Genomic DNA, 14,235 nt, shown 5'->3' on the forward strand with positions numbered 1-14,235 from the left:
AAGCAAAGACGTTCTTCAGATGACGGGATCTCCGTATCTCCTTACACTGAGCCAGACCTGCTCTCGGGTTCCCGAGTTCCTTAGAAAGTAGGAGACGTGGCCTGTCCCACTTAGTACATAATGGCCAGGTCTACGGAAAAACTCACAAGATTCTTCACTTGGCCTCGGCTCTAATAAGAGCATTAATAATCTATTACCTTATCGTTCCTTTTAGAAAGGGATTCTGGCAACACCTTCCAGCTGAGAAATGAAAAAGGATTTCTAGCCCTGACCATGGTTATTCTGTGAAAGCCTGAGGTGCAAGTAGCCCATTCCTTCTGTGGCAGAAAAGGAGACAGGGGGGCAAGGAGAAAAGTACATTGTGCAGGGGCTTGCAGCAGGGTAGCAGAGGCAGGGATGGGCACTGCTGTGGCCTTGGCTTTCAACTTCCCAGGTTATGTGCTCTATTGGCTGATGCTCAGAGCCCAGACTATAGAGGGCCAAACTACTTTCTGAGAGAGCTCAACTACAGGAAAAGCCAGTGTGTGTGTGTGTGTGTGTGTGTGTGTGTGTGTGTGTGCGCGCGCGCAACTGAAGGAATACGAGACAGGTACCTGTAAGAGGGCATGGTGCATCGTCACCTCCAGTTCGGCTAAAACATGGGCAGCGTCCTCACCGTCCTCTTGGACCTCCAGGTCCTCCACGGGGATGGTCTCCCAGTTGCCCTGGTGAGCAACCAGCGTGTGCACTAGTTCGTACTGGCCCGGGAGTGCCAGGCTGACCCGAGTCTGAGTCCCGTAGGTGAAGCGGAGGCGCCGAAGCTTACAGTTCTCCTCGCTGCCCAGCCTGGCGGGAAGCACCCGCACCCCCAGCAGCAGGTTCAACAGCTGACACTTGACATTACAGTCCTGGCCGAGGATCAAGATGCAGGGCAGGCAGTCCACAATCTGCTGGAGGTACTTCTCTTCCTTAGCTGGAAAGGCAATGCAGCTCAGCTGGCCTGGTTGGGGAGGGGGAGGGTGAGAAGGAGAGTACAGAGACACAGTGAGGAGGGGTAGACAGAGACTCGCACAGAGACCCAGTCAGGACGGCCGGGCCCTAGGGAAGAAGTATCTCAGAAGCCCTTGGTTGGACAAGACATCAGGAAAACATCTCAATCAGAACAGGCTCCTCAAATATCAAACAGAAGTCCCCTCCGTGGTTTGTCCCCAGAGCAGGTGTCTCTACCTAGAAAGGTGGCAGTGACCCGATCCCTTCCCCTTCCTTTTACATCCAGTGGAGGGTCAAGGAGTATACAAGGACTCAACCACAATCACAAGATCACTGACATGACAGAGCCAGAAAGGATTACACTAATCAGGATGGGAACCCAAGGAGAAACTGTACCTGAACATGTGAAAATGAAAACCTTTGTGACAGAAGACTGAACACTTGAACGTAAGGCCCTTTTATTTATTTATTTTTTTTTTTTTTTTTTATTTATTTTTGGGACAGAGAGAGACAGAGCATGAACGGGGGAGGGGCAGAGAGAGAGAGGGAGACACAGAATCGGAAACAGGCTCCAGGCTCCGAGCCATCAGCCCAGAGCCCGACGCGGGGCTCGAACTCACGGACTGCGAGATCGTGCCTGGCTGAAGTCGGACGCTTAACCGACTGCGCCACCCAGGCGCCCCCGTAAGGCCCTTTTAAATGTCTCCACCATCTGCAGTGTTAGCTTATCTTCCTCATTTATGACATATTTTATAACTAAATGTGTGAGCTAATCTTTACATATACATATATCAAAATGCAATGTTATTCAAGTTTGCCGAAGCTCCAGAATCTTTTCCAGTTCGTCTCTCCGATGGCGGGTGACGGCATCCCAGCTGCCAAGTCATCTGTTCTCTTAAAATTTCGGGTGCTCAGTTAAGATCAATATCGCCTGACCAAATCACATTCCTTCGGTTTATGGATGGCGAGACTTCGGTTTATGTTCCTAAAGTATGAGAGACCTCTGCCTGGGAAAAGGAACCAGAAATTCATCGACCTGAAACACTCAGACTCTGAATGCAATCATTCCCGACTCGGGTGCCGGTGCCCGCTCCTGCCTAGGATTCAGGCAGCCCCTGCGTTTGTTCAGAAAGGCCCGGACCCTGGGTTCTTAGGCTGTAAGAAGGCTGATCTCTGGGCAGCCACACACACCTTCACTGATATGTTGTATGGTACCAGCTGAAAGGAATTCGCTTCAGTCATCTCACCATGAGCTGTTGAACCATCCATGAGCTGTTTACTTTGTTCATGTAAGGGAGGTCTAATTTGTTTAAGAAGCACTTCTACTTCGGAATGTACCTGTCCCATTACAAATCCTCAAACCTCCTTCTCTTCCACAAATGGCACCACCAAAAGGTTTCAAGAAGTCTGCTTTTACCCAGACCCCTCTGTGCGTCTCATTAGGCCCCTCCTTTCATGCCTGTCTCTAAGACCAGCACCTGCTGGACTGACTGTAAGTCCAGCCTGCACGTGTACATCAGCAACACGGGACTCCGAGACAGGGAAATCTACTCTCCTGGGAAAGAGCTGGGTTGCTTTGAGAAAGAAAGGAGTGGTGACAGAGTGCCTAATTGTGTGCAAGGTATTTACCAAGCACAAGAGTAACATACCAGCAAGGGGCCTAGTCTTTTTGATCCACAATCTAAAAGCAAGGGGAAGGGGCGCCTGGGTGGCGCAGTCGGTTAAGCGTCCGACTTCAGCCAGGTCACGATCTCACGGTCTGTGAGTTCGAGCCCTGCGTCGGGCTCTGGGCTGATGGCTCAGAGCCTGGAGCCTGTTTCCGATTCTGTGTCTCCCTCTCTCTCTGTCCCTCCCCCGTTCATGCTCTGTCTCTCTCTGTCCCAAAAAATAAAATAAACGTTGAAAAAAAAAATTTTTTTTAAATAAATAAATAAATAAAATAAAAGCAAGGGGAAGGGGTGCCTGGCTGGCTCAGTCGGTAGAGCATGTGACTCTTGATCTTGGGGTTGTGAGTCTGAACCCCATGCTGGTGTAGAGATTACCTAAAAATAAAAAGGAAAGGAAAGGAAAGGAGAAAGGGGAGAGGAAAGAGGGGAAAGGGGAGAAGAGAGGACAGAAGGGGAAAGGAGGAGAGAGGAGAGGAGGGAGGGGAGGAGAGAGGAAGAGAGAGGAGGGAAAAGGAGGGGAGGGGAGACGAGAGGAGGGGAAGGGAGGGGAGAAGAGGGGGAGAGGAGGGGAAAGGAAGGGAGAGGTGGGGAGAGAAAGGGAGAGGAGAGGAGGGGGCCTTGGTCAATTGTTTGTGTGACCACCTAGCAAGTAGCAATGGGCTAGTCCTGAGTCCCTTCCTATCTTGTTTTATCTAGGGCTAGTCCTGAGTCCCTTCCCATCTTGTTTTATCTAAACAACACTTATCATGGTCAATTCTAGTTATCTGTTTATAGTGATCATAAGCAGGAAGGGCCATATTCTTCTCTGTATCCTCAACACCCAGCACAGTGACTGACTCGTCCTTAAGTACTCTGGCTTATGCACTTGCTTGCTCGGTGTAAGAATCTATTTATTGTGGGAGAATTATCTTCAGAAAGCTGTAAGCAGCTCCAGCAAGTACTCAGAAAAGTCTAGTACCATGGTGAATAGTTTAGGGGCAACTGTTATTCCTAAAAACCTTCACGTCAACATGGAGACTGGACCTGGACAACAGAATAAGGCCGACCCGTTCACCTCACAGAATTTAGCTCCAGTGGTGTCCGTCTGAGCCGTGAGAAGGATAGATTCGCCAGCTAGAGTCCCTCTCACCCACACTTTCTATCCCTTCCTCTTTCCCAAGTGCTGCTCGGATTCATAGATAGGTGTCCAGGTGAAAGTCCACACCGACAACCTTTATAACTCCTACAACAAAAGTTGACACATAATAAAAAAAAATAAACCTAAATGAGAGTGGAGAGTGGATAAAACCAACCAAATGGCCGAACTAAAACCAACTCATCACTTTTCAGGACCAGAGGGAGAGATCACAAAACCTCTGAGACAAAGGGCCAACTATAGGAGAGCCAGTAAAACATGCTCCATCAGCCAAAACCACAGGAGACACACCCCATTAATCATCTGACCCAAATTATCACCCTCCTCCCCAATCTCTGTAGTGACACAAACAGCCACCACAAATAAACCAGCTAGGGTCAAACCACCATGGACCATTGCAGTGGGAGAGGGGGCTGGTGCTGAGCCCAGTTCTAATACGTGTTTCCAGGCACTCTGCTGGGGCTCTCCGTGCAACTAGTGGACTGAAGAAAAATCTTCCATGTGGGTCTCGCCATCTGTTTTTCAACGTGTCACTATTCAAGCCCTTTGCTTCTGCCACTACTCTTTAGCTTTTTCATTGATCGCTGACACAGGTGTACCACATTTGAACAAGGGCACGGACAGAAACAAAGTCAACCCTAGATCATTTCACAACCCGCCTCTCTCGGCAAAGGGCTCCGGAGGGAGGAGTGTATCCCAGGCTCCGCCGCTCACTAGCTCGGTGACTTTGGCAATTCACTTGAGTTTCCTCGGCCTTGGATATCTCATCTGTGAACTCAAAGAGCTGCATGACATCATCTCCAACATCCTTTCCAGCTCCAAAAATTCCAGGGCGCCATCAGGTTTTAACGGGTCAAAGAAGACCCACTGAGGGGGGATGGGTGGTTGGTCTGGTTGTTTTATCTGTGAATTGAATCAGGCAAGCTCTCCCTGGACTAAGATAACTGCAGATCAAAAAGTTGACTAAACTAGCCAGGGGTTCCGAGGATCTATGGAGAGAGTGCATTTTTAGCAGCGAAGGAAGGAGGAAGAAAACCGGCTTCAGAGCGGGAGCAGCTGTCTCACTGACACTTAAAGGACTTCTGAGTTAATCGGGTTCTCTTTTGTAATTAATATAACAGCATCTGCATATGGGGCTGCCAGAAGGGACCAGCAGGACTTCTCAGCGGGAGCACATTAACCCTGCCAACGCTAGCTGCAGGCAAATTCGAATCAAATTGTCTTTAAGTGCAAGCCAAGGCTCTTACTTCTTCTCTCGATGCCTCTTAAATACAGATCGTCTTGGTTAGGGTTCCTTCTAAACAAAGGTTTCCACCTGGAAGGAGGACGAGGAGAGGACCTACAGTAGCAACCCATTTGGTTTATTTGTTTGCGACAGTGAATGGGGAGCAAAACAGACCACCCCAAAATATGCCTCTCTGGCATTTATTTTAAGCCGGCTATTTAAAAATAAACAGCAGACACAGGTGAAGCTCTCTGAAAACTGAGTACAAGTTACCCTTTTGTAAGAAACATTTACATTTACAGCCGTAGGAGGGAAATCTCCATTCGCAAGGGCGGCTCCTTCTCTGTACCAGGAAGACAGAGATGAGTCTACATCTCTAGAAACTCTTATCTTAATGCAGAACAAACGTTTACCCCGTTCACAGTACTTCTCTCGGTGACCTCCCAGAACGGCCTCCCCGCCCCCAACGTCTTTGTCTGTAGCTAGAGATGATGTTTAGGGTGGTGGCGTGGGCCTTTTTGGAGAGTTTTTCCTTGCTCCCTCCCACGTACATGGGAGGTATACACATTATACACGGTATACACGGGAGGTATACACGTTTAAGGTGTTTGTTCTTCTCCTGTTTATGTGTCTTTTTATCTCAGGGGTGTCTCGGCCAAGAACCCACTAGAGCGGAGGAAAAATTACTTTCCTCCCCCACAGAAACACTTACTAAACCCTTGCTAAGTACATCTCTTTATTTATTTCATCATGTTTAATGCCCACAATTCTACCAGACAAGGACCATTATTATCCCCATTTATAGATGAGGAACCAGTAGCGTAAAAAACAAAACAAAACAGAGCCCACGTTTCTCCATTTATCTAAGCAGACAAGAGATGGTACACAGGACGGTCCAGGAGCTGGACCTACGTCTCAGGGGGTCAGCTCAACACCTGGTAATAGACAGTGACCTTGACGGATGGTGGAATATGCCATCCCCAAATGTGCCACTTTTGACATAAGGGTGTTTTGAGCCCAAGGCATTTGTCACACGGCACTATAAGAAGGGCGCTCTGACCTCCCCTTTTTCTTCCTGAAAGCAGGAGATAAAACCCCCATCTGGAGGATGAACTCGCTATACCAGAAGGAAAGCAACATTCTTATCACCAGAGACCTGGAGTCAAGGCCAAGAAAAATCGGTACAAATAAGCCTTGTTAGCCTAACCCTTATCTACCACGAACTGCTCTAGCCCGAGCTCCTCTGCCTTGTCACGTTTTCATAATTTACTTCTTTTTGTCCAATTCAGTCTATATATGCTCAGCTCTGTTTCTTTGGCCCTTCAGCTCTTGTGGGGACTCTCATGTACATGGAAAATGTAATAAAATGTGTGCGTTTTTCTCTTGTGTACCCATCAAACATCGGTTTAATTCCTAGGCCTGGCTGAAGACTCCAGAAAGACAGAGGAGAAATTTTTCCTCCCCCAGACCCACTACATTTTTCCCAATTTGGGGCCAAACACAATTTGGTGATTGCAGGACCCCGATTTAAAGAGGACTGACAGAGTCTCTCTGAAAACTGCCCCAAATCAGGAGGAATAAATAAAGCCCGTGGGGGAAAAACAACAGTAACAACGCAGTGTTACCACTAGCTGGTACACGCTTTTAAAGAGAGTTGTTATTATGCCGGAGGTCTCTAGAGCCCCTTTTCTAAAAGAAAAGGTAGGTGCTTTTCAGAAAAATTTGTCATGCTCCTCTTATCCGTTTGGATTATTATCCTTTATGTTTCAGTTTTGGACGATGATAAAAAGGGAGAACTGGAGGGAAGAAATGCTAATGACCTTTTTACGTCTCTAGTGACCCATTAGGAGAGGCACTTTATTTGAATTGTTTTTGGAGTAATGGCAAGGGATCTAGGTCAATACTCGCTCCTTGCCTGTCTTCCATTCCCATCACTAATATACACTCAAGAGGTTAGCGAAGGCCAGGGAAAGGGGCAGTCCATGGCCAAGGTAGGGAAGGCACTACATGGAGGAGGCGAAATGGACTGTACCTTCACCTTATATTATTGCAACTCACAATTGCAATAATATAATCGCCACCAAGGTTGCAATTGGCGGGGTTGGCGGGGCTTTAGAGTGAATTCAGGTCTCAATAGTTACTACTGCAATCCTTGCTCCTGGTACCCAAGGATCTCCCTCCGCTGGGTAAAGTGTTTTTACCTCACTTTCAGCATCGAACTTACAGTCCTCTCCAAAAGTGAATGACATACACGGGATTTTATGGGAGGATTTAATAACCTGCTGAGGCAATCAGTGGATCCAAATCTGCATTTCCACAAACAAGCAGTGAGGCGTTTTTATTTCTTAGGAACTGCGAGCGCCAAGAGCAAAGGACAAATCCTAAGTTGAGAAATGAATGTTATACAGTTTTCCACTACCATAAATTCTAGTACAAGCGCCAAGGTATTGGGCTACAAAAATCCCAGGAGCGGAGAGAAAGAATTCTGTCATGACACATTCATTTATCATTCCCAAACAAGCTCTGACCTTCAGCTCAATTTAAAGGATTCTGAATTACAGAGGAGACATTAGGAACACAGGAGAATTTAAGGAAAACGTACGCCTAGGTAGTCTGGTCTCAGAATCTTCAAGACCAAACGGCACAAGTACATTGAGGCTGGAGAAAATGGTTTTTGGAGATTAGAGACTGAAATGTTCTCGAGCAGCCAAAGCTCTTGTTGAAAGCTGAAAAGTCAGGCTGGCAGAAACGTCAGTAAGTTATCCTACCGAGAGACCACGTTGAGGTCTCTCTGACAAGATTTTTTTTTTTTTTTTTCATGTTTGTTTATTTTTGAGTACATGACCAAGGGAGGGGCAGAGAGAGGTGGAGACAGCATCCAAAGCAGGCTCCAGGCTCCAACCTGTCAGCAGAGAGCCGGATGTGGGTCTTGAGCTCATGAGCCATGAGATCATGACCTGAGCCAAAGTTGGACAGTTAACTGACTGAGCCACCCAGGTGTCACTCTAACCACTTTTAAGAAGAAGATTGTCCTGGCACCTGGGAAGAGGGAGATGGCATCCCCCCAGAAGCTTATATTCCCTGGGAGCTGTGAAATGAAGAGCCCACACTTAGCAGCCTGCTGACAAGTTTCCCTCTGGGCAAAACTGCTCCTGAGGCTGTCACCCTGCAGAGGGAAGGGACAGGCAGCAGGCAGCTAAAGCTGTAATTTATGGGATGCAGAGATGGAAGCAGTTCCTCCAAGGAGGCCAACCCCAAGCTTCACAGAGGGCTTAGCTTCTGTCATTTGGGAGCCAGCCTCCCACACCTAGTAATCATCAAGAATGAGTCCATGGTGGGAATGAGTCAAAAGGACACAGGAACCAGCTCAAAGGGAAGGGGGGGGGGGGGGGGAAGAGGGGGGAGGGGGCGGGGTTCACTGACCAAATCAAGGTCAATTAGGCATAAAAAATCTCTTAAATGATAAGAGATCATAATCTATTGAAAAAAAAATTCCCAAGTCCAAGTCCACACTGATGTAAACAGCTAAGCAAAAAAAGAAAAGGAAAACTCTCCCTTACTACAAGAATACCAACTACGAAATACAGAAGGGATGATGGCCAGAAGGGATGACGGCTGTGAAAACCACACACACACACACACACACACACACACACACACACACACACACCAGCACCGAGGCAGGAGGGAGCTGTCAGTGCATGCTAAGGTCCGGTGGAGGGAGGTGTTTTCAGAAACAAGATTCTCAGCGAAATCTTAGAACACCTCCCGCAAAAGACTAACCAACTGCAAAGGGGAAAAAAAAAAATGGTGACTTTAAGGTGGAAAGACCCAGAGGACACCAACATGACCAGTAACCAAGCTTAACATCTCCAGATATGGGGGGCTGACATCAGGTACCCCTGACGCGATGCACATTCCATCGTTTCCACGCCCCGTCCTGCTAAAAGCTCAGGACCAGAGTCTAGTCATGAGGACAAAACAGATCCTGGTTGAGGGTCATCCTATAGAATATAAAACCTACTCTTTAAACCTGTCGACATAAATGCCAAGGAAAGGTCGAGGAACTGTTCCACGTTGAGGGAGTCTCAAGGGACATGACAACTAATGCAATACGTGTTCCTGGATAGGATCCTGAATCAGAAACAAAAAGCGTGGTTCTTGGGACAGTTGGCAAACCGCGGGTGAGGTCTGAGCGCTGGATGGTAGCGCTGAGTCAGTTAACTTCCTGACTTGAGGAGTTACACGCTAAGCACGTCCTTGGCTGGGAGAACGGCACACTGGAGTGTTAGAGGAGAGAAAACAACCTGTCTACAGTTTGCTTTCAAAAGGTTCAGACAAAGAGTAGATACAATAGAGAAAGAGAGTGAGGGAGAAAGAGAACATGAGCAAACACAAAAGCAATACTTTAACAACTGGGGAATCTGCACAAAGTGGGTACAAGAAGCTCTTTGTACTGTTCCGGCAACATTTATGTAAATTTAAAATTATTTCAAAGTAATTTTGTTTAAATGGGCCAGAAGGATACCTAGTGAACTGTATCCAGCTCTGGATCTCACAGGAAGGAGATGGAGAGACAGAATTTTACCAGAAAAACAACAACAACAACAACAGCAACAACAACCACCCAATAGGCAAAACACACACACATACACAGACACACACACACACACACACACACACACATATCAAATACAGTAATAACAGAATTAAAGCAGTAACAGTTTTTTCACTATCCCTTACTTTTGCCCTGAGTCAGGGGAGTTCAAGGCATTAATCTAAGTAAGCTGTGCAGGATCAGATTTAGAACCGAAATCCTCAAGACTAAGCAGTACTGACAAAGACGCTCCAGGATAGGACACACCTCTGAAATTTACGGGTAACCATCCAGTTCACTGAACAAGAGCCGCACAAAGAGGCATGACCTTGCACTGCCTGCAGGGGTCCCTTCTGATTGCTCGGCAGTAGGGACCACCTCTCCACCTCTTCTGGAGTACAGGTGTCCTTCTTCTGTAACCACTTGTGTCCCACAGTTACAAACTCTCTTCCAAGTTTGAGACACAGAACCACTCCATTTCTGCCCACGGAACGAGAGGCAGCCGAGCAGGCCAGTTTCTCCATCAGGAGAGACAGAGATCCCCCAGTGGGGTGTTGTATGCTGAAAGAATAAGAATGTCTTCTCTCCTCCTGGCCGGTCTCCCTCCCCACACATTCCTCCTCACCCCTGCATATCTCCAAAATATTAAAAGTTAAGGCTAGGGTATGCTGTACAGAATATTCTTTAAAAAATCAACTCCATATTGGTTCAGATACTGTCCCTCTAATTTAAATGAAGAGTGAGCTTTTATTCAAATTAGTCTTGAATCTAGCTGCATTTATGACAGGGCCTTAGTCTTTGCTCTGGAAAGTTTGGCTTGATTTAAAAAAAAAACAAAACAAAAAAAAAACCTGGGAAATGTAATTCTCTCCCCATATATAGAATGGAAAGGGTAAAAAACACTAAGCTATAAAATATGTCCAGCATAAATAAGGCACTAAAGTTCTTAATCTGATGAAGCTGAAGTTGGACTGTTTTGTTCTTTTTCTTTACATTTGAATAAAGAAAAGGGATAAAAGCACCTTTAAAAAAGAAGTGAGGGGCACCTGGGTGGCTCAGTCAGTTGAGCGTCCAACTTTGGCTCGGGTCATGATCTCATGGTTCGTGAGTTCCAGCCCTGCATCCGGCTCTGTGCTGCCAGAGCCAGCTTTGGATCCTCTATCCCACTCCTCGCTCTGTGCCCCTCCCCAGCTTGCGCTCTCTCTCTCAAAAAGTAAATAAAACATTAAAAAATAAAAAGAGGTGGGGCACCTGGGTGGCTCATTCGGTTAAGCGTCCGACTTCAGCTCAGGTCATGATCTCACGGTTCGTGAGTTCGAGCCCTGCATCGGGTTGTGTGCTGACAGCTCAGAGCCTGGAGCCTGCTTCAGATTCTGTGTCTCCCCCTCTCTCTGCCCCTCCCCTGCTCACGTTCTGTCTCTGTCTCCTCAAAAATAAATTTAAAAATTGGGATGAGCACCGGGTATCGTATGGAAACCAATCTGACAATAAATTTCATAAGTTAAAATAAATAAATAAATAAACAAATAAATAAATAAAAAATATTAAATAAAGCAAGTGTGTTTTGTGTGTGTGTGTGTTTAATCAAAAGCTGTTACGGGTACATAACCTATCATCATTCCTCAGGACAGCTTTGAGGCATGACTAGTTAGACAAGTGAAAAGCAAAACAATCCTCAAGTCCTATTTCCCATCTTCCTGCCCAGCGAACACCACCCCAGGGAACGGAAGCACGTTACAAAGCCCAACTCCAAAGAGAGTTGTGGTCTAAAGCTTCCCACAGCGCATGGCACAAGGCCGGGGAGTCGGTCCAAACCATTCACGCCACCTGCTAAAGAGGACACAAAAAGGCACCACACGTGATGGGCACTTCAGCCAGGGGCCCACAGGCCATACTAATGAGTCCCCATGCTCTGACCAACTTTCCTTCAGAGAGTTTGGGTTTGGACTTGGGAGTACCATCTAGAAGGGGACTTTCCCAGAGAGGCTGACTGATGGCTCTAAGCAAGGGGCACACATCTCCACCGCTGCTACATCGATTCTCCTTTTGGCAAAGAATTAAATCAATTTTCAAGCATCGGGTGGCCTATACTTAGACTAGAAATCCTTCAGGGGACTCCGGTCAGACCTCTGGGAGAATCCAGAAAGAAAAACTGCATCTTCCACATGGACTCACCCTCTGTACCCTTGCTAGGAACAACACCATCAGACTCCCTGGACCACAGAAGAAGCAGAAGCCTTCATCCTTAGAGATGAACTATTTTCCTATGAGACATTAAGGAGCAAATTCCCCTTAGGTCTTGACACATGTGGAGAGAACCTCATGTACCCACATACCTCGTATTCTTCACGCTGGCTTCCCTCTGAGGAAGTCTGAGAAAAGATATGAAGGCAAAAGACGCTCTAATGATAACTTTCGCCAATGCACTGTTTTGTTGTTGTTGTTGTTGTTGTTGTTGTTGTTGTTTTAAGTAGGCTTCATGCCCAGCGCAGAGCCTAATGTGGAGCTTGAACTCACGACCCTGAGATCAAGACCTGAGCTGGGATCAAAAGTCAGACGCTCAACCGACTGAGCCACCCAGGCGCCCCAATGCATTCTGCTTTTGAGCCACACAAACAACACAATTATAATTACTCCATGAAAGGCAGGTCGGGGCTAATTATCCTGAACTCTGTCAGAATTAGCAAAGCATCTCAACTCCTTTTTCTGTCAATGTCGTTTAATCTTACAACTTCCCATACGCCTTAGCCCAAGCCCTCACAGACAGCTAATAGTTAAGTAGGTAACCAATTTGTAGAAAATCCTCTGGAGGGAACGCAAGGAAACACTAATCCCTCCTTGCATAACGTCAACTTGAAACAGCATCAATTAGTGGGTCTGTGGTTCACCATTGTGTGTCCTGTGCCCAGTACTGAGTCAGGCGTTAATAAAGATTCGTTGAGTGAATGAATATTGAGGATTTACTTCCCTTATCATGGTGAAGCTCTGGCCTACTGGGACTGTATGCAACTCCATCTTTGGGGCATGAAAATCATTTGAGTATCAGCACAGAATGCAACCTAGCCTCATCAGTCATGTCTCAAACGCATCATTGTTCTTTTCTAGGGGCCCGGCTAGTAAAATGTGGGCAAATCGACAAAAATCCCTGTCTTTCATGGGGGGTGGGGAGGGTGTGGGAAATGCCCTTCTGAAGTGGAAAAAGCAGCATTCCAACATCTACCATCCGGGGAAATAATTTAACAGGTATTTATCTGCCTGTTATATATAAAGCATTATGGCGGGCTTTGCAGGGGGTACAAACATGAATAAAACACAGTCTTTACCCCCCAATCTAGTAAACGGGATAAAACAAAGATACCTGTAGCAATCCCAGAAGCAAACAGAACATGTTCTGTATATCCAGAGCCTACAGGAATTGAGCAACAGGTACAAGGGGAAATTCATATTCCCCTTTACTTCGACAACATATGTTTTGAGGTTTTATTTTCAAAAGATTGTTTTTGAGAAGTACATTTAATGCAGGAAGTGAGACAGAGAATAAAAGCATTAAGAAAGAGGAGGTGCTGGGAAAGCAGACAGAGCAAAACAAAATTTAAAGACCAGAATGGATTTTTGTTTAAATCCATGCTTTCTTTTTTTTTTTTTTAATTTTTTTTTTTAACGTTTATTTATTTTTTTTTTTCCAACGTTTTTTTTTTTTATTTATTTTTGGGACAGAGAGAGACAGAGCATGAACGGGGGAGGGGCAGAGAGAGAGGGAGACACAGAATCGGAAACAGGCTCCAGGCTCCGAGCCATCAGCCCAGAGCCTGACGCGGGGCTCGAACTCACGGACCGCGAGATCGTGACCTGGCTGAAGTCGGACGCTTAACCGACTGCGCCACCCAGGCGCCCCAATGTTTATTTATTTTTGAGGCAGAGAGAGACAGAGCGTGAATGGGGGGAGGGTCAGAGAGAGAGGGAGACACAGAATCCGAAGCAGGCTCCAGGTTCTGAGCTGTCAGCACAGAGCCCGACGCGGGGCTCGAACTCACGGACCGTGAGATCACGACCTGAGCCGAAGTCGGACGCTTAACCGACTGAGCCACCCAGGCGCCCCCATGCTTTCTTTAAAAACCACTTGCAGGGCGCTTGGGTGGCTCAGTCAGTTGGGCGTCCGACTGGTCCGACAGGTCATGATCTCGAGGTTCACGAGTTAGAGCCCCGCATCGGGCTCTGTGCTGACAGCTCAGAGCCTGGAGCCTGCTTCGGATTCTGTGCCTCCCTCTCCCTCTGCACCAGCAACCGCCGCCCCCCCGCCCCCCGACCTTGCTCATGCACGCTCTCTCTCTCTCTCAAAAATACATAAATATTAAAAAACCACTTGCAAGGCTGAAGAGCTAAGTATACTGAAATCAGTAATGACAGTTAAGACTAAACTACACATATTGCAAATCGTGAAGGTAATCATGTCTTTTCTTTTAAAGGCAGGCAGAATTATCCAACCCTTTCTAATAGTGAGCCGCCCTGTGCCATGGGAAACAGATTGCCCTAGGAAAGGAAGCTTAGGAAGGGAAAGGCTGTAAAGGGAAAAGGTGCAAAGAGTTATTACTGTGTTTGGGAGAAGCCACTTCTTCCCAGGCTCCCCCCAGGGAACCGGAGG

General features: G+C 46.9%; 1 protein-coding gene across 2 annotated transcripts in view; it reads right to left on the reverse strand.

The window, feature by feature from the left end:
- Positions 1 to 14,235, reverse strand: part of DSTYK (dual serine/threonine and tyrosine protein kinase) — a 50,912-nt gene that overhangs the window by 30,316 nt on the left and 6,361 nt on the right. For both annotated transcript variants that reach the window (XM_058701144.1, XM_058701145.1), the window contains exon 2: positions 594 to 979. In XM_058701144.1, the coding sequence (XP_058557127.1) occupies positions 594 to 979 (386 nt within the window). The remainder of the gene's footprint in view (positions 1 to 593; positions 980 to 14,235) is intronic.

Source organism: Neofelis nebulosa, chromosome 15, assembly GCF_028018385.1.
Source record: "Neofelis nebulosa isolate mNeoNeb1 chromosome 15, mNeoNeb1.pri, whole genome shotgun sequence".
In the NCBI taxonomy this organism is placed as follows: Eukaryota; Metazoa; Chordata; class Mammalia; order Carnivora; family Felidae; genus Neofelis; species Neofelis nebulosa.